We start from the raw sequence: 21,648 nt of genomic DNA, 5'->3' as shown, positions 1-21,648 counted from the left end.
TCAGATGGCGGGTGCTGTTCTCAGTTGATCAGAATTCTGATGTAGCTTCAGCAGTAAAACAAAAGAAATAACAGAAGAAGAAGAGAAGAAGAATGTGAAGAAGAAAGGGGCACAGAATAGAATTGGTTTCTGCTGCCCAGAAATTTAATTTATATACTTCTATTAAAACAATAACACAAAGACACCTATGCCCCTGCCACCCAACACACTCCTTAATCAATAATAACAGAAATACTAATAGGTCCAGTAAGGCCCAGAAATACTAATAAACAGAAACAATAATAGGCCCGAAATAATAACCAAGGTTCAAAAAATTGATACGATACGCCTGTTTACAGGTGTTTCGGGACCCCACTATTTTTTAATGATAAATATGGGTATTAAACTACCCAAAAATCAAATCTTGAAAAAAAATAAAAAAAAAAACATATTTCCGCATGGTTCAAAGTACCAATACGCCTCTGCCGATACGCAGAGGCGTATCGATGCTTTGAACCATGATAATAACAAGTAAATAAAAGAAAAGACAACTGATAATGGCAGGGACTTCACTAAAAACTAGTCTATTTCTCCACATTATCCATTAATAAATTGATTTCTGTTATTGATAAAAAAAATACAGTACACAAATATGTATCCAATAGTATTTTTTTTTTTGATAATTATATGTATCCAATAGTATTCTGACACTCCCTCTCAAGTTGGAGCATATATACCATATTACTCCAGCTTGTTGCATATGTTATTCATCTTGATTTTATGCTTTTTGTAAACAAGTCAGCTAACTCTTTACAACCTAGCTGACAAGGAATAATGGGGAGGTTAGTCACTCTGCAGCCAATAATGTCCACCAGCTCTTCAATGTTTTCCATAACGGATTTCTTTTTAAGTAATCGAGTTAGGGGTTCCACTACTAAGGAATTTCAGGAATAACTTACAAGGAGGTGATCATGAAGTCTGTAGGGGATCTTTTGGATTGAATAAGATTGTTAGAAGCATGCCTACTAGTTCAGTTTATCAATTTGGACCCAGAGGAGGAGGTCTCGAAGTGGGTAAATTTCAAGTGGCAAATGATGAATGAAACCCAAGTTAGAAAGCTCAATGTGGATTTTTTTCTTTTTATCCTGAGGAGTAAATAGGAGGCAGATGCTGTACTAAGATGGGGATCTAATCAGATTAGATCACCATAATTAAGATTGGGAAGGTGGAATCCATTGGTTGAGGCGATACGAGTGTTTAGCTTTAGAAACATTGTGTGGTTTAACATTTATGGCATCCCACTTCACACATGGTGTGTAGTCATTCTTAGCTGTGGGTGATGCATGTGGGAGATTCAAATCCTTTATTCTGTGTCAATTTTCTTCATTTTCTTCCAACCATTTAAATGTGGTACGTCCTTGACATCAAGGCTTAAAATGTTGGTGTAGGTGGAAATGCTGGTCATCGGTCATCCAAATATAAGAAGCATGTCAGAAATGTTGGAAATATCATGTGGAAATATTGTAAAAATTATAGGCATGGTGGAAACATTGTAAAATATACAAAGCATAGAATGATTTTTTATGAAATGATAAAAGTTGCATAGTCACACCTTTTTAAATTATTATCTTGCTCCAAATTACTAAACAAAGCTAAGAAACTAATGTTATAGACAAAATAATATGTTTTGAAGTTGCCCTGTAAACCTTAAGATTTAGATCTTCATGATAGAATGAGTTAAAACAAAATTTAAACTCAGAAAATGTAGATGGTTATAATAGATCAGCCAAATAATCTATTGTACAAACAAAAACTAATATTCAACTTCATGTTTGAATTGAATATTGAGCTATCTCAAAGTGGTAATCATGTAAGTTAGGTGGGCAATAACATTGTTACTCCACATATCTACAATATTGTTATCAATTTATGTTATAATACTATCATCTGTATTCCACATAGTACTGGTAATGTTCACTAGGAAATATGTCAATTTCAGTAAAATTTCATGTTACTACCTGTTGAAGCGGAAATGCAAATGTCATGGAAACTCTCTTTTACTCCACATTGCGCTAGTAGTGTTCACTGGGGAATATGTCGATTTTGGTAAAATTTCATGTTACTACCTAATGAAGCGGAAATGTAAATATGTCATGGAAATTCTCTTTTACTCCACATTGTGCTAGTAATGTTCATTGGGGAATATATCGATTCTGGTAAAATTTCATGTTACTACCTATTGAAGCGGAAATGCAAATATGTCATGGAAACTCTCTTTTACTCCACATTGTGCTAGTAGTGTTCATTGGGGAATATAATCCCAGCTTGTTACATATATAGTTCACTCTCCCTAAGCTTAAGCCTTTTGTAAACAAATCTACCCACTGATCACCTGAGCCCACATGTTCTGTGCTTATCTCTCCAATAAGAACCTTCTCCCTCACAAAGTGGCAATCAATCTCTCTGTGCTTTGTTCTCTCATGAAAAACAGGGTTGGATGAGATGTGGAGTGCAGCTTGATTGTCACAGTACAATTTCATAGGTCTATCCATGGAGAACCCGATTTCTTGTAAGAGATTCCTCAGCCATACTAATTCGCATGTAGTGTGTGCCATGGCCCTGTATTTGGCTTCAACACTACTCCTTGCCACAACCGTCTGCTTCTTACTCCTCCATGTCACAAGATTTCCTCCAAGAAATGTGCAGTAACCTGTAATAGATCTTCTATCAGACACAGAACCTGCCCAATCTGCATCTGTATACCCAATTACTTCAAGTTTTCCTCTTGGTTTGTACAATATCCCACAACCTGCAGCTCCCTTCAGGTACCTTACAATTCTAAGAACTGCATCTCAGTGAGGTATTCGAGGGTTCTGCATAAATTGGCTCACCACACTGACTGCAAAGGAGATGTCTGGTCTCGTGATAGTCAAATAGTTCAGCTCCCCCGTATCACTGCTCAACTTAGCATTTGGTTCCATGGGAGTTTCAGCCGGTTTTGCACCTAACAGTCCTGTTTCATCCAGTAGATCAATAACATATTTTCTTTGGCACAGGTTTACACCTTGTCTTGATCTAGCAACTTCTATACCCAAGAAATACTTCAATGTTCCAAGGTCTTTTGTTTGAAAGTGATTTTGCAAAAAGACCTTTAGTTTATTGATCCCCAATTTGTCACTACCAGTTATGACAATATCATCCACATAGACCACTAATAAAATATTTCCGGTTTCTGAATCATAGCTGAACATTGAGCGGTCAACTTGGCATTGTTTCATTCCAAAATTCTTCACCACTTCACTAAACTTCCCAAACCAGGCACGAGGTGATTGTTTCAACCCATAAATTGTCTTTTTCAGTCTGCACACCTTACCATCCTCCCCCTGAGCAACAAACCCAGGTGGTTGCTCCATATATACCTCCTCCATAAGGTCACCATGAAGGAAGGCATTTTTAATGTCAAGTTGAAACAAGGGCCAATCATACATAACTGCCAGGGAAATTATGGCACGGACAAAGCCAATCTTAGCCACTGGAGAGAAAGTCTCCATATAGTCCACCCCATACAATTGTGAATAACCTTTAGCAACAAGTCTGGCCTTCAGACGCTCCACACTGCCATCTGGCAAGTATTTAACAGTATACACCCATTTACAACCCACAACATGCTTACCAGGTGGAAGAGTAGTGAGCTCCCACGTGTGAGTATGCTAAAGGGCAGAGAGTTCCTCTATTGCCTGTCGCCACCCAGGTGAGCTAAGAGCCTCTCGAACATTCTTAGGTATCGAAATAGATGACAATAGTGAAAGAAACTGGCGATGTGAAGCGGAAAGGCGAAATACTAAAACAAAATTGGAAATGGGATGGAGGGTACAACTACGTTTACCTTTTCGTAAAGCAATGGGAAGATCAAGTCCTGAAGGCTCAGGGACAACAGGATCCGCAGACAAGGTAGAAGCTGGAGGAGCCGGTGCCTTTCGATGAGTATACACGTGCCGGATCGGTGGTCGTTCAGTAGGGATCTGCATTGGAGGAGGTGAAGGGTCAACCCCAACTGGAGCACCCGGAACAGGATCACTGACTGGAAGAGGAAGAGGAAGCAAATGTGATGATGCAGATACTTCAGGTCCCGAGAAGAAGGGGACAGACTCAAAAAAGGTGACTGACTCAAAAAAGGTGACATCAAGACAGACATAGCACTTCCGAGTAATGGGATTGTAACACTTGTACCCTTTTTGAGTCCGAGAGTAGCCAAGAAAGACACACTTAATAGAGCGTGCATCCAGCTTGTCTATTCCAGGACTCAGATTGTGAACAAAGCACACAGCCAAAGATACGAGGTGTTAATGGAAAGGGAGACAAGGTGGGGAACAAGATAGAGAAGGGAGACCGACCATGAAGAATGAAGGAGGGCATCCGATTAATAAGGAAACACGCAGTAAGTATAGCATCACTCCAAAAACGATTAGGAACATTCATATGATGAAGAATAGACCGAGAAGTTTCAAGGAGATGACGGTTCTTTCGTTCAGCCACCCCATTTTGTTGAGGAGTGGATGCACATGAAGTTTGACGAATGATGCCATGCTATTCTAAATACTGTTGAAAGGAAGTAAGAAAGTATTCACGACCATTATCTGAACGAAGAACTTTGATTGGAACACCAAATTGTGTACGCATTTCAGCATGGAATTTTTGAAAAATGGAAAATAATTCACTCATTTCTTTCATTAAATAAATCCATGTCATCCTTGAACAATCATCAATAAAAGTGACAAAATACTTGTAACCATTATAAGACTCTATTTTAATCGGGCCCCAAACATCTGAATGAACCAAAGCAAAAGGACTCAACATGCGACTTTCAACTCTAGGACTGAAGGGAACATGACGATGTTTCCCATACTGACACAACTCACACTGTAAAGACAATAAATGACTCAAAGATGGAACCAGTATCTTGAGTACCTTGAGAGATAGATGTCCTAGTCGACAATGCCACTGTAGAGGAGTGAGTGAAGTCTGAAGTGCAACTAACGATCCACCATCGTCAAGGTAATACAATCCACTAGCCTCATGCCCCCCACCAATCTTCTTCCCCGTCTCGAGATCCTGAAAAACACAAAAGGAAGGGAAAAATGTAATAGAGCAATTAAGAGTCTTGGTTAATTTACTAGCATACATAAGATTGAATGGAAACTTGGGGACATGTAGAACAGATGATAAAGAAAGAGAAGCCGTGTCAACATTACCAACACCACAAATGGGAGAAGAGGAACCGTTGGCAAGGGTAACAATTTGAGATGTGGAAGTTTCAGAGAGGGAAGAGAACACACTTGGAGTCCTGGTCATGTGATCAGAGGCTCCAGAGTCAATAATCCAGGGAGAGGGTTTGGATGACAGACACGTTATACCTGAGTGGGCAAGGGTGGCAGTAGTATGCTGTGAAGTAGTCTGGAGGAACCACTCATACTCATCACGCGATACACTCACCATCTCCTTCCGAAAATAGATGTAGATGTGGAAGGAGTTAGACCTGCCTGTTGGTTATCACTGACATCAACCCCACCAGCTACTGCATGATTGGCCCATGTAGAAGGAGGGCCATGAAGATCATAACAGAAATTCACCGAATGTCCGTCCCTGCCACAATGGGTACACTTCCTTGTAGAGTTACTTTTTCCTTTGCCACAGCCTCCCCTTGAGTCACAACCACCACCACGGCCAAATACGGAACCACCACGACCTCCTCGGGAGGCATGTCCTCCCCCTTTAGTACCATGTCCACCACCCCTGGCTATCACAAATGCTGATCTGTCAGACTGTGTGGGTTTCTCTGTAGGCCCCAAAGAAATCCTACGAAGCCGTGCAAACACTTCCTCAAGTGTAGGAAGAGTAGAGCCCCCTAATATTTGGGCCCTAACTGGTTCATATTCTGATTTCAACCCCACTAAGAACCTCATGACATCTAGTTGTTCCCTCTGTTGTTGCTGAACCTTAACATCTGGAGTGAGGGGATGATAGACATTGAGTTCATTTCTAAGGTTCTTCATACTGGCATAGTACTCTTCTAGGGTTTTATTCCCTTGCTACAGATCGAAATACTTCTAGGGTTTTATCCTGCCCAGAATAAAGCTTCTTGGCATGTTCCCATATGTCCTTAGCTGTATCTAAGAACATAAAGTTGGCACTTATTTTGGGTTCCATACTATTCCATAACCATGTCATGATTTGGGCATCTTCCTGTTCCCAATCATCAAACCCTGAAGAGTTAGCAGGCGGTTTATCTTCCTTCACATGCTTCACTTTCCTCTTTGCCTTGAGAAAAACTTCCACTGACTTGGCCCATGGTACATAATTCTCACCACTACGTTTAATTGAAGTCATCTGCACACTCAGATAGTCAGAGGGAATCACCACACTAGGTTTCTGATCACTGCAACCATCTCCAATTGTTGCCATGATGCCCTTCCAATGCTACTTCCTACTCTGAATTCCTGGTAGCCAACTAAGTACTGCTGTCAGGAGTTTGATGTTCCAGACACTACAGTCCCCAAACACAGTTGATAGGTACACAAACTTTTGTTCTTGTTCACACCACTACTGATTTCACAAAATCATGGATCACACTGACATTAATTCAGCAACTCACTGACTGCATACAAGCCCTCTTAAAGCTGCTCAATAGAGATTGAGCATCACAAGCACCACCACACAACCATAGCTGTCACACATGGTACAGGTCTGACTGACCTTTTCAGAGGGCACTACAAGTCCAAAGAAAACAGCAACTACTGCCACTGCAGTAACCTGCCATTCAATTCATGTCACTTGTGACCAACAAGGGCTTCAAAACAACTACTGACCAACAAAAAAAAGGGTCAAACACGCCCTTATACCATTCGGCCACTGTAAACACAGCCTGTTCTTGGACCTTTTTCCAAGAACCAAGGCAACAAAAAACCTAGTTCTCTAGGTTCTGATCAGTCCCCACAGATTTTGAAGGCTTTCAACCCAGAAATACCAATAGCACAAAAAAAAGGAGGTAACCAACCTTCGATGGAGAGCTTCAGTCGACCATCCATTTCTGAAGTTGTTCTCTTGAAAAAAAAAGTCAGGTTCTACGCAGAGAAAGAAGTACTGAGGTGTTCTCAGACCTAGGTCGAATCTGTGTTCTCCATTCTTCAGCCCAGAAAGAAGAAAGAAAAAAAAATGAGGTCACGAACAGAAAAGGAGCAAGTCACGAATCTGTGAGGAGATTTAGAGAGCAACGTCCTGCTCTGATACCATGTTATTTCTGTAGCTACAGTAGTCCGAACCAGGAGAAGAAGATAAACTGGTCATATGGTCTGAAACACCCGAATCTATTACCTAGAATGGTCTAGTGTTACCTGGGACTGAAGCATGACATGCTGTAGCTCTTGTACCTATGTGAGCAAAGGCTGAAGTAGGATGAGCAGATGTGGTAGCTGAAGGCTGGGATGAGGATCCAGAAATACCTGCTTCATTCTCTAGCTGTGTCAATGCAGCCCGGGCAGCAGCTAAGGCATCTAAGGATGTGGTCCTTGTGTTGGAAGTGGATGCACTATCTACAATAGTTGCTACATTAGCACTCCCCTTCTTGTTTCTAAGTTTCACTGGCACTAGGTGATGCAACTTCCAACAAGTGTCCCTGGTGTGTTTAGGCTTCTTGCAATGATCACAAAAAATGTCTTTTTTGTCTTCCTTCTTAATTTCCCTTTTCTTCTCCCCTCCAACCTTAGATTTTGTTGCTGCCAAGGCTGCTTCTATAGGCTAAAATGATAGCATAACCTTCGTCCTACTCTTTTCACTGTGAACCAAAGAGTAGGCTTGAGATAAAGTCACACTCTACCTAGTGAGAAGTTGCTGTCTTATAATGTCAAAATTTGAGTTTCAGACCAGCCAAGAACTCAAACACTCTATTTGTTTTAATAAGTTTTCTATATGCTGCTACATCCCTCTGAATTTCCCACTCAATAGTTTCCAAGTGAATAAGTGATCAATTTCATGCCAAAGGGATTTCAGAGTAGCAAAATACATTGAGACTGCCTTTGTTATGGGCCCGGGCGTAGGATCTCGTCACGGGTCGGTCCACGGGGAGAACCTCTAGCTTCCCCTTGCCCCTCCCTTTGCGTGAAGACCCTATCGTGGTGACCTAAGGGTGATTTGTTCAAGAGATCACCCTAACTCTCCTCAACTCTTTCCTTGACTGAAAAACTGAATGCCTTTATTCTCAATTCGCAGCTCCTTAAATAGGAGATTACAAGAGGTGAGAATCCTCCCTGTAGGAGGACTCCCTGTAGAATTCGACTACTTACAGATAAGGCTAAGATAAATCAAACTTTAAGATCAATCAAACTCCTACTTCTAATAGATAAATCAAACTCTAGAAGATAAGGAAAACTACTAGGAATAAGATAAGATAAGCTGAGAGCTGATAAGATAAGTTGCCGCCTTGTGGGCCCCTCCTCACTGCTGCTGCCGGCGGCTGTACGTCCTCCCCACGAATGCATCCACAACATTACACCCCTCTTGGGCGATGAGCTTGTCCCCAAGCTCGAGATCTGGGTAGATGTCTTGAAGAACGGTCCAGGGGATCCAGGTCGTCCCATTCCACTAGGACTTCGAGAATACCCCGATTGATGTGCGATCGAACCAGAGCCCGAGGCTAGAGAATGGGTCTAGAGAATGGGTCTGTCGTCCCTTAAGGGTGGTAGGGGAGGTACCTCATCAGGAGTACCTGTAAATGGCTTGAGCAAGGACACGTGGAAGGTATCATGGAGTTTGCTGTGCTCTGGTAGCTCAAGCTGATATGCAACTTTCTCGATTCTCCGTAACACCTTGAAGGGTTCGTAAAATTTGGGAGCCAGTTTAGGGGGAGATATGCTTTTGAGAGAGTGCTGCCGATAGGGTTGGAGCTTCAACCACACGAACTGTCCCGGCTCGAAAGTTAATTCTCTGTGGCGCTGATCGTAGACATTCTTCCTGCGTGTCTATGCCTGCTGTAAGCGGAGAGTGACTTCTGCCAGGAGGGCATCGCGATCTTGTAGACCACGATCGATTTCTTCCAGCCGTGTTAAACCGGGTTCGTAGGACAATAGGTGGGGGGGTTCCCGACCATATACGAGCCGGAATGGAGTCATGCCAAGAGAAGAGTGATAGGCCGTGTTGTAGCAGTATTCGGTCCACGGAAGGCAATCCACCCAATGCCATGGCTGGTCACCCACAAAACAACGGAGGTACATCTCTATGGTACGGTTTACTACCTCCGTTTGCCCGTCCGTCTGCGGGTGGTAGTCGGAGGAAAAGGCTAGGGTTGTTCCCTGCAATCGAAATAGCTCCTTCCAGAAGGTGCTAGTAAAAATCGGGTCCCTGTCACTAACGATGGATTCGGGTAGCCCATGCAAACGGAAAATATGTGTGAAGAAGACGTGGGCAAACGAAACTGCGCTGTATGGGTGGGATAAGGGAATGAAATGAGCATACTTGGAGAAATGATCCACCACCACGAATAGGACCGATTTTCCACCGACCTTGGGTAGGCCCTCAATGAAGTCCATGGAGATGTCGGCCCAGATCTGTGTTGGGAGTGAAAGAGGTTGGAGAAGGCCCGCCGAGTGTAAGTTTTCCCATTTTTGTTGTTGGCACATTGAGCAATTCTGGATGAAGTCGTGAATCGAAGCCCGCATACCATGCCAATGGAAATCAGCGTGGACGCGGTGCAATGTCTTTTGAACACCTTCATGTGTGGAGTTATGAATGCTGGAGATGACGGAGGGGATTAATGGACAATCGGCTGGGAGGTATACCCGTCCCTTGTATAGTACTAGCCCGTCGTGAATGGACCAGTTCGAGTTGGTCGCTCCGGACTGTATCTTTTGAACAAGGTCCCTCCACTCTGGTGATTGGGGCCGCATGCTTTTAACGCTTTCCAATAGGGTGACGCGGGGCCGAGAGATTGCACAAAGATGTATAGCATCTTTGTCACGCCTGGACAGTGCATCTGCGGCCCGATTTAAGGTCCCTGCCTTGTTGTCTACCCAGAAGTCAAACCCGAGCAATTTACTCGCCCAGTGTTGTTGAGGTGGAGTGGTAAGCCGCTGCTCCAGTAGATACTTGAGACTGTAGTGGTCTATCTTGACGACGAAGGGTCTTCCCCACAAGTATGGCCTCCAGTGCAATACGCCCTTGGCTAGTCCAATCAACTCGTGCTCGTAGCTGGTAGCTTCAGATGTCGGTCAGCTAATTTGCGGCTAAAGAAGGCTATGGGGTGTCCCTGCTGTTGTAGTACTGCTCCAACGCCTATACCGGAAGCATCACATTCAACCATGAATTCCAGGTCAAAGTTTGGTAACTGCAGCACGGGGGTGGAGGAGAGTGCATCCCTTAAGTTTACGAAGGCGGTGTCTGTTGCTTCATCCCATCGGAACGCGTTCTTCTTTAGCATCTTGGTTAATGGGGCAGACAAGAGTCTGTAATTCTTTACAAACTTGCGGTAGTATCCGGTCAGTCCTAGGAACCCGCAGAGAGCCTTGGTGGACTGAGGTTTGGGCCACTCTTGAATAGCTTGGATTTTGGAGCCATCTACCGAGACACCTTGCCCGTTGATTACATGTCCCAGATAAAGGACCTGGCGCTCCCTGAAGGAACATTTGGCCTGCTTCAGGAAGAGTTTGTGTCGGCGCAGTAGCTCCAGAATAGTTCCTAGGTGACGAACGTGCTCAACCCATGTACTGTAAACCAGGATGTCGTCAAAGAATACTAGGACGAATCTGCGAAGATGGGGTCGAAATACCTCGTTCATCAATGACTGAAATGTGGATAGAGCGTTGGTGAGGCCGAACGGCATGACTAGAAATTCGAAGTGGCCATGATGCGTCCGGAAGACTATTTTTTCCACATCCTCGAGGGCCATCCGGACCTGAAAGTACCCTGATCTGAGATCTAGCTTTGAGAAGTACTCGGACCCGTGGAGTTCATCCAGCAATTCATCTACCACGGGAATTGGAAATTTGTCCTTAACGGTTTTGTTGTTGAGTTCTCTGTAATCCACACAAGACCTCCAGGTATTGTCCTGCTTTGGTACCAATAAAACCGGCGAAGAGAAGGGGGAGCGGCTGGGGCGGATGATTCCTTGTTTCAACATTTCCGCACACTGTTTCTCTACATCATCTTTTTGCAAATGCAGGTAGCGGGATGGCCAGACGACGACGGGTTCTGAACCTGGTATTAAAGGAATCCGATGATCACATGATCGGGCAGGTGGGAGTCCCTTGGGTTCTTGAAACACGTCCGGAAAGTCGGTGAGAAGTCTCTCCATCTCTGCGGTGTGCTTGGTTTCGCCATGGAGAGTATGCACCTGCGGTCTTTTTGCCTTTACCCTGGTTCCCTGCCAGGTGACTTGTTTTCCATATAGGTGGAATGACATGGTTAGGGCACTGAAGTCCCATAGGATAGGGCCTAGAGTGATGAGCCACTTAACTCCAAGCACTATATCAAACTCGTCCAGGGGCAATACAAATAAATCAGCGGAGAAGGGTTTGGATTCGACCTGTATTTGGATGTTCCTGCAGATTCCAGGGCTGTGAACTCTCTCCCCATTTGCGACGGCTACCTGAAGTTGCGGTCTGCTCTCCACCGGTAGTTTCAGTTGAAGTGCCGCTTGCTCGCTGACAAAATTGTGCATGCTTCCCGAGTCCACCAGAATACGTAGTGGTTTCCCTGCCACCTGTGCCCGCAACTGCATGGTTTGAGAGTTCTTTATTCCGGTGATGGCGTGGAGGGAGATCTCGGGTTCTAGTGCTGTGGTTTCCTCCTCGTCCTCCTCCAGTTCGTCTACCGGGAGGCAGAATAGCCGCTTGCATCGGTGCCCGACTGAGTACAGCTCATCGCAGTTGAAGCATTGTCCTCTTGCCCGGTGCTCTGCCATCTCAGCTCTAGATAAGCGTTTGATGGGAGGTGCCGTCATGCTGCTTCCTATGCTGGGTGCCGATCTGGAAGTGCTACCTGTGTGAAGCTTTTGTTCCTTGTTGGCTACCAAAGAAGACCCCCCTCCAGTTGATTTCGGGTTTGTCCATGTAGTCGCTGAACGCCCCATGTGGAAAGATCCTCGGCTGATCTGTAGCTTGCGCTCGAAAGCGCGAGCTAGGTTCATGGCGGTGACCAGGTTGGGAGGGCTCTGCATTTCTACATCGACTCTCAGGGGCTCGGCTAATCCAGCGGTGAACATATCCACCTACTGATCTGGGCGTACTGAGGAGGCTCTGGCAAGAAGGGTTTGAAATTGCCGCTGGTACTCGGCTACGGTCCCGGTTTGGTTGAGGTTAATTAACTCTCCCAAGGGGTTGCTTGTCAATGGGGGCCCGAACCGGAGGAGGCAGTAGGACTTGAATTGGTCCCAACTGAGTCCTAGTTCCTCCTGCTCTACCCGGTAGAACTAGAGTTGTGCTTCTTCTGTCAGATGGAACGCGGCCAGACTAACCTTATCCCTTTCCTCCGTGCGCTGATTGCAAAAGAATTGCTCGCAGCGGTACAGCCATCCTAATGGGTCACCGCTGCCGCTGTATGAGGGAAACTCTAGCCTACTATACTTGGGTATGACCGTTGCTGTTGGGGTGGCGATCTGTCATTCGCCGGCTGCTTCCGCCAAATCTGGTCGGCGGCTGTTGGTGGTGGTCGCCCCTTCAGGGCTCTTCTCCTTGGTGGAGAAATACAACTCGAGTAGGCGACGAAGCTCTCGGACATCTTCCTTGACTTCTCTCACTTCCGTGTGGTTCTCCACGAGTCGGTGTTCCAATTCGTGGACCCTGGATGATAGCTGCTCCATATCGCCCATGACGTTTGGCTCTGATACCAAAATGTTATGGGCCCGGGCGTAGGATCTCGTCACGGGTCAGTCCACGGGGAGAACCTCTAGCTTCCCCTTGCCCCTCCATTTGCGTGAAGACCCTATCGTGGTGACCTAAGGGTGATTTGTTCAAGAGATCACCCTAACTCTCCTCAACTCTTTCCTTGACTGAAAAACTGAATGCCTTTATTCTCAATTCGCAGCTCCTTAAATAGGAGATTACAAGAGGTGAGAATCCTCCCTGTAGAATTCGACTACTTACAGATAAAGCTAAGATAAATCAAACTTTAAGATCAATCAAACTCCTACTTCTAATAGATAAATCAAACTCTAGAAGATAAGGAAAACTACTAGGAATAAGATAAGATAAGCTGATAGCTGATAAGATAAGCTGCCGCCTTGTGGGACCCTCCTCATTGCTGCTGCCGGCGGCTGTACGTCCTCCCCACGAATGCATCCACAACAGCCTTCTCCCCTTGCTTGAGGTTATTCACTTCACACTTCAGCTCATAAGCTCTAGCCACATTAAGAGGTTGAGAATAAGTCTCCTTCATGCTGTCCCAAATCTCCTTGGTAGTTTTTGCCCAAAGGTAGTTTTGGATGATGAGGGGCTGCATAGAGTTTTATAACCAAGTTATCACCAAATAGTTCTCTTGAACCCATTTCGGATGTTGTGAAGTATCTTCTTGGCTGGCTTCTTTGTGTCTCCGGTCACATAACCTAATTTACCTCTACTTCCAATGGCCATCATTGCTGATTGGGCCCACTCCAAGTAATTGGTTCCATCAAACCTAGCAGTGGTAATCTGGAACGAGTTTTCAGTCATGTTACCAGTATAGTTGTCAAGGCGACTAGGTGAGGCTAGGCGACCATGGGGCGCCTAGGCGATGGAATCTATAAATTTAAAATCTATAGATTTTTATACTTCCTAAAGGACCTAAACTATTTTATAAGTTATATTTGTTTACTAGCTACACATTACACTAAGCATAATCAATTCAGCATAGCATACAATCAAGTTTCAGAATTCAGATTTTCAAAATAAAGCATAATGCAAATCAGAAAATTCAGTATTGCAATATTCATGTATTTCCTAAATCCTAAGTAAGCAAGCAACCATAATGCAAATCAGCAAATATTGCAATATACTTATATACAAATAGAAATAAAAAAAAAAAAATCAGCCATACAATCAAAACAAAACTGATAAAAAAATGAAAGAGCATTAGAGTAGTTCAGCCATGTAAAAAAATTAATGAAACAAAATAAAACTCAAACATTTCAAATTTCAGATTACTCAACTCAAGGAGTCAAGGGGCGGACGACAGTTGGACTCATGGCCTCATGGCCCATGGGGCGGAACGGAAGAAGAAGAAGAAGAGTGGAGAGAGGATTGAATACTGAGAGGAATAAAGGGGCTCCGCCCCTGTTTTTTCGAGAAAAAAATGGAAAGGAGGTTTGGCGGAGCCCCTGTTTTTTCAACTGAAGAAGAAGAAGAAGAAGAAGAAGAAGAAGGCGACCATAAAAAACCGCCTAGTCGCCTAGGCGACGCCTTGACAACTATGGCTACCAGTCCCAAAAAATCCTTCCCCTTGTCTTTTTAACTCACTTCCAACCTTCTCCATTCTATGTAGAGCACTAATAGGTCAAAAAACTCCAGGAAGAAGACCAAAAGGAGATTCTTTTCTGCTGAAACACTAAGAAATTTAGAGAAAAAAAAACCCAGATTTTAATCACAACAATGAATAGACACCAAGAATTTGATTTCAGTCGACAGTTTCTTTCCAAGAATGCAATCACAGTCAAAGATCAACTCCCCAGTTCATTAACAATCAAAAAACAGTCCTTGAATCCTCAAAAGAAGGTCGAAGGGTTTTATGCAAAAGAGAGAACAGCAGGGAATACCCAGATTTGTCAGCCACTGCTTAAAAAAGGTCTTGACAACTTCTAACCAAGATCAGCTCAACTAAAAATTGTACCTTTTTCAGAAAAAAACTCTGATCACCTCCTTAGTTTGAAACCCTAATCTTGGTCGCACCTAAAACTCTGATTCTTCCTTTTGTCACCGGGCAATCTCCAAGAGTCTTTCACCTTCTTGAGTAGTCTCCAACACTCCAGCAACCTCCAAGAACCAGGTGCTACTGCAGAAGATCTTGATCTAAAGAATTCTCATGTAGCCGACCAGATCAGGCTCACATGAGAACCCTAGTCTTTTCTCGCGAAGAGCTCTGATACCAACATGAATAAAATAAAATAAAACAGATGTGTTCTGATGTAATTCAAGAAGAAGAAAGAAAAACAATTAGCTTCAAAAGAAGAATAAGAAGATGGAAGAGAGAAGAGAAAAGAAATGGGGTTCGGTTAGATAGTTCTGCCGCCCCATTAGATATTATATATATTAGTGACCTTACAAAGGTAGGAGTTACTCTAATACCCCTACTTAAAATAAAAGACAAATAAATAAAAAATAAACAAGGCCCATCTGACCCAACTGTAATAAAAGGAAATAAATAATAAAATAAGTGTGGGGCTGGAACCACACACACTAAGGGCTATTAACTATCTCTACAGAAGAAAATGAAGAAAAATTCAGATAGAATAAATTTGAGGAATTTTGACATTGGTGTATGGTACAATCTACAATCTACAATGACATGACATCATCAGGTTGGGTTTTGTGTTATCAATGAGTTAGAACCAGGTGTCGTTAGAGGGAGGTTACAACTGGTAGATAGGAAGGGGTAAAAAGTATATTATTTGTTAAGACCAAGAGCTGTGGCAAACCAAGGCCCATACATGGGACAACCAGCCTACATATCAGATTTACAAGAAAAGGAAGAAGCCACATCAGCAAGAGGTTAATCCAAGTGGGCAGACTGTTAAAACAAAGTAACAGTCCTACAACAAACTGTGTAACAAACTGTAACAGTCTTGTAACAAACTGTAAACAACTTACCGGCTATAAAGACCAGAGGAAGAAAGGATCAAACAGAACAATTCCATTCGAACATCCATCTCTCTCTCTCTCTGTCTCTCTGTCTCTCTCCCGGTTCCCCATCCGTTTTCCCCCTTACCTTAGGAGTTTGGTTCACTCAACGAACCCTGAGTTAGGCAGCACCTAATAGTTTGGAATCAGAGCTATGACAAATACTCAAGCTATAGCCATGGAGGCACGGGTTGATCAGGTGGAGGTTGAGCTTCACTGAGTCTCAGGCGATGTGCGAGGAATCAATGATACACTAACATAGATCTTGCAAAGGCTAGAACAGAACCCACTGGTTGAAGACAGAGAAATCGACCAAGATAGGGTTAGCCAAGGGAGTAACCGAAGAAGCAGCTCCACCTTGGAAAGAAACACCAAACTGAGCTTTCCGGTCTTCTCAGGAGGAGACACCATCCCTTGGATATATAGGGTGGAAAAATTCTTTGAGTACAATGAAATGTCCGGACCAGATAGGGTGGCGTTGGTAGCAATGCATCTGGATGGAGATGTGATCCTCTGGTATCAGTGGTATCGTCGAGGGCACCCTTGTATTTCATGGCTCGACTTTACTGATGTCCTATGTATCTGATTTGGGGCTTCCGGTTATGAAGATTTTGATGAGAGTCTTGCGAAGATAAAGCAAGTAGGAAGCGTTTGTGACTACCAATTGGAGTTTTAACGTCTATCGTTAAGAATCCAAGGGTGGCCGGAGAAGGCACTTGTTGGAGCTTTTGTGGGAGGACTCAAGGAAGAAATACAGCTAGAGGTCAAGGTGATGCATCCATCAACTGTGATGGCCGCGACAGCCTTGCCCGCACCCAAGAAGAAAAGATAGCTTAAGCCCGACGTCTGAACCACCCATGGCAGCAGACGAACAAATCTTTTATGGCACCCAGACCGGAAGGGACGAGAGCCAATAAAGAAGGCAGCATCTTAGGCAAACCACCAAGTAACTTAGGCCCAAGTCCCGTTATTCCATTCAAGAAACTAACGTGGGCAGAGATGCATTATCGCCGAGACAAAGGTCCTTGCTACAATTGCGAAGAGAAGTTCGGCCCCGACCATAGATGCAAGTCTCAACAAACCTTCTTATTACAAATTGAGGATGAAGAAGAGGATCGACAATCGGAAGAAGGATCGCCTGTTGGCAAACACTGGGCTGAGACCATACAACCAGAAATCTCGTTATAGGCCCTAGCTGGGTTTTCATCACCCCAAACCATGAGGGTGATGAGTCTAGTTCGGGGTTGCCAAGTGTCTATCCTCATCGAGAGTGGTAGCACCTTAAACTTTGTAACCACAGTTCTAGTCAAACGATTGGGATTACTAGTTCAGCCCACAACCTCTTTTAAGGTCCATGTGGCAAATGGGACCTCACTCCAATGCGATGGAATTTGCACAAATATTGGGTTACACATCCAAGGGCAACAATTTGTGGTTGATCTTTACCCACTGGAGTTAAGTGGGGCTGATATTGTATTGGGAACTCAATGGTTGCAGCAACTTGGACCTGTTCTATGCGACTGGGATTTCACGATAGAAGGAACCGGTGATTTAAGAGGCATGCCTAGGCACACAGGCGAGGCGCATTTCAGGGTATGCGCACGCCTGGTGCGCCCAGGTGTGCGCCTTTTGAAAACTTGGAGCTTTTTTTTTTTTTTTGAACATAACGGCTGGGTTGGGAACCCCAATTTGGTAAAGTTGTTCATTCATTCATCCTAATAAAATGTTTTCTTAAAAAGCAATTAAAACTATAAAATCATTATTTTTTGTGTGAACACTAAGAATTTAAGACCTAATGTGGACTTGTTTGGGCTTGCCTCAAGGGGCATGGCACAAAGGCGGCTCGTAGAATTAGGAATGTAATATTTTTTACATTACATTACCTACCATAGTTTTCAAGGTGTCTAGGTGATTCTGGGCAACATTGGGGCGCCTAATCACCTAGTTGGCTAGGCGTCGCCTAGGCGATAAAAGTTTTATAATATAAAAAACTGACTTTTGGCTAGTTTCCTAGTTTTATATACCATTCAGCATGTATGTTAATTGAAAAAATAGCAATTCTCTTTATTAAGAACATTAAATTTCCTCTAAAAATGTGGCAAATCATCACATCTAAAAGATAAAAATCTTTTACATGTAATTAATTTCATTATTTTAAAAAATAATACTACTATAATAAGTATTTAATAGCGCAAATTCATATTAATTAGCAACTAAAGAAGGTTATTAACTTTATATGATAAATATTCAAGATAGAAAGTAAAATGGAAAAAAAAACAAGGATGGAGTTTCTGTTTTATTTAATTAGAGAGAGAGAATAGAAAAAAAGAACTTTATTATTCTATTCTTTCTTTCCTTCTTTCTTTCTTTCTTTTTCTCTCCTCAAAACCCTTTGATCTTTTAAATTTCAATAGTAAAACATTAAAACAAAGTATAATTGATATATAGCATATAATAAAATGTATTAACACATACATTAATAAGATACGTCAGTATAAATAACTTTATAAAAGGCGCCCGCCTTGTCATTTTTGTCGCCTAGGTGGGTGCCTAGTCGCCTAGAAGGGCGCCTAGTTGCTAAAAGTCAAGGCGTTTGGGTGAGGCGCCCAGCTAAGGGCGCCTAGTCGCCTAGGCGACGCCTTGACAACTATATTACCTACTTGAAGTAATGCAATTGAGTGAAAAAAGAGATTAGAGGTTTTGCATGCTTGAAAATGTTTTATATGTTTGATTTTATTTTTATATTCTCATTTGAATATGCTTTACATCTTATGTTTATGTATTTTAATTTTAGATAATAGGTTTTTAAAACATTATTTTAAAATTTAACTTTATGTTTTTTAGTAATCTTATGTTTAATATATTTTGACTTTTTTTTTGAATTTTTTGGCATTTGTTTTTGAATTTTCTGACATTTTAGTTTTTTTTTTGTATTTTTGTGCCTTGCTTCAAAAAGGCACGCGCCTCGCCTTGGGCCTTAGGCACAAATTGATCCCTACACCTTTTTTGCGCCTTGCGCTTTTAAAACACTAGAAGGAACAATAGTGCATTTACAAGTATTATCGGAGCTTTTGTAGATTTGTACATCAATTGTTGCGCTGTCGTTTTTTCTCTTGCCAGAAAGCCTACATGGATTTCTATCACTCATTGATTTCTCTTTTAATATATTTTATTTTGCTATCAAACAAGAAAAATTACCCTAATACATTGTTTAGTATAACATGTTTTGTCCAGAAAATATTATCTTATATTTGCTAAATAGAAAAAAAGTTACCGCAATATGTGGTGATCTTTTAGTTGAATTTAACCACTGGTATTAACTATCAGAAATTTAACTACTAAAATTCAATCGTAGATTATTAGAAATTAGCTTTTTTGTAAATACTAGCAAAATTGAAAACTTGATAATCTTATCCTCCATAGATGGAAATATTTGTATTATATTATCATGCCTTAAAAATATTTAGGGCCCGTTTGGCGCGTCTTTCTGTGCGGTCTTTTGGCTCTTTACAAGTCGGGAAGACTGATTTTTGGTCTATTTTTGTTTGGCGCGTGGAAGATCTAGCCGCCAAAAGACAGAACGCCGAAAAGACACGAGAAGCCCATTTTGGGCTGATTTCGGGGAGCTCCAAATGAAGCTTATCGCGTCTTTCACGTTTTAATCTCGCGTGGAAAGACGCGGAAAGACACGCGTTAAGTCGCACGTCTGCCTAACATGCTTCGGGCTGCTCAGATCTTCATGCAAAAGCTCAATGCGTCTTTTGCATGTCAGAGCTACCAGAAGATCTTCCCAAAAAGACGCGTCAAACGGGCCCTTAGTATTATATCAGAAGCTTCCTCATCATATTTCCTTAATGAATAGTAGAGTTTGTAATCCCACACTGGTTGTGTACAAGAAAGAGAAGCATAGTACTTGCAATCAATGAGCTTTAAAAATTAGAAGGGCAAAAGGTAGCCTTGTTGCTTCTTATGTGTGTGGATACCTGTGTATATATTTTGAGTCTTTAAAAAATCGGTATGTTTATGAAGGATCTGAAAAAATTCCTATAGCTGTATCTGTGTTGTGTTGTATTGAGAAGAGTATGGTGGTATAAATCAAAGGGTCTGGGTATTTTATCTTTTATTTTTATTTAATCAATATTCATGTCTTTACAGGTTTTTGTTCTGATGTTATTTTCATGCAATATTCAACTTTCTAATTTGGTACTTATGTGATTTTTTTTTTCGAGAAATTACTTAAGTTCATTTCGTTAATTCAATATGAAACATTAAAGTACAGGAGTTACCTCACTGATTGTTAATGGGAGTTTATTATACAATTATATTTGTAACCTATTGCTAGGTTATAAAGACTGGAAAAACTCTTCGACGGAAAAGAAACTATTCATCATGGAATGAGGAAACTAATGTCCTAGAGTTTTCATGCCTTCAATGTGGTAATGATCTAAACCAATCTTTTTGGGAAGTTTTTTTACTGAATTTAATTTTGCACAATGCATGTTGTATATCATATTCTTTTCATTGTCAGGTCATTATATTTGTAATTAGTCTTCTTGCTAATCTGTTCTATTATGAAATGCATCTATGACAGTCATGAAGTTTTGTGATGTTTATGTGAATATTTTGATGAAAGATGAAGTAGAAGAGAAAAGGAGAAGAAAGAAGATTATCAGTGCAAAAGTTTAGTTGGGTGTGTGGTGGCTTTTATTAACTCTGTTTTAAGAGTGGTCGACTTGTTTGGGGTATTATGGTCTCTTCTCTTTACTTTATATAATTATTACTTTACAGATCTGTCTTACCGTCCCCATGTCATGACACTTAATTAGGGGTAGGAATGTCAATCTAACTGCTTTGAGTGAAAAAAACTCTCTTTTTCTCTCATTTGTATTCTTTGTTTTCCTTTTCTTGTTGGGTGCAAAGTTCTCTTTATTTTCCTTGCTCACAACTTGTTTTTTTCCTCAAGTATTGCTTCCACTGGCCATAGACACAAGGGCTGAGCGTTCCATCTCAGTTTTCATAACAACTCTTCTAGATGCCTCGTGCTGAACAATTGAATACATCTCATCAATAGAAGGAATATTACTAGTTCCCAACAACTGCATCCTAGCCTAGAAATTTTAAATTCTGATTTTAGTCCTAAGAAGAACTCAAACACATGATCTTGATTGTTAAGATTTTCATACTGTTCAGCATCATCATCATCTTTCCATGGATTATTCTAATTTAATTCTTCCCTCAAGGCATGTAGGGCATCATAATAGGCTGGTACACTCATCTTCTCTTGTTTAAGATTCACATTTTCCTGCCTAAGCTGGAAAATCTTTATCCTGTTCTTCCTTTGTGAATTTGTTTTGTCTTATTCACTCTTTTCTAATTTGTGCATCAGTACCAAGAAACATGAAGCCTCTACTAATTTGAGGATATGTGAAAGTCCATAACCATAACCTGATAGTCATATTTTCATGTTTCGATATTTCCATCACCTTCAGCCTGCCTTTTTGTCTTTCTAGTCAAGTAGCCTAGTTTGCCCCCGCCATCAATATAGACCTTTACAGACTGAAAATATTCCAAAAAATTAGTACTATCAAGTTTGGTTGGTAGTAATCCGGTATTGATCTCCAAGGCTGGAAACATTCATTCTAGAAGTTGAAAGGTCGTAGACCTTGATTTCACAGAATCTTGGGCCATCTCCAATCAACAGCAATAGTTCAGATCCAGGAAATCAGACTCAACAATACTCAAGTATTCAACCCGAGCAGCACAAAGAAGCAGCCCCAAGTAGAACAAAACTGGAGAGAGAGAGAAGAAACCCAGA

General features: G+C 42.0%; 1 protein-coding gene across 1 annotated transcript in view; it reads left to right on the top strand.

The window, feature by feature from the left end:
• LOC104608324 (RING/U-box superfamily protein) overlaps positions 1-21,648 on the top strand; it is an 83,265-nt gene that overhangs the window by 27,825 nt on the left and 33,792 nt on the right. The window contains 1 exon segment of the mRNA XM_088896421.1: positions 20,176-20,269. Within this exon segment, the coding sequence (XP_088752547.1) occupies positions 20,176-20,269 (94 nt within the window).

This window comes from Nelumbo nucifera, chromosome 1 (genome assembly GCF_055504915.1).
Source record: "Nelumbo nucifera cultivar China Antique chromosome 1, China Antique-T2T, whole genome shotgun sequence".
Classification (NCBI taxonomy): Eukaryota; Viridiplantae; Streptophyta; class Magnoliopsida; order Proteales; family Nelumbonaceae; genus Nelumbo; species Nelumbo nucifera.
Note: the sequence above shows the minus strand (reverse complement) of the source record. Positions and strands in the feature narration are given on the sequence as shown.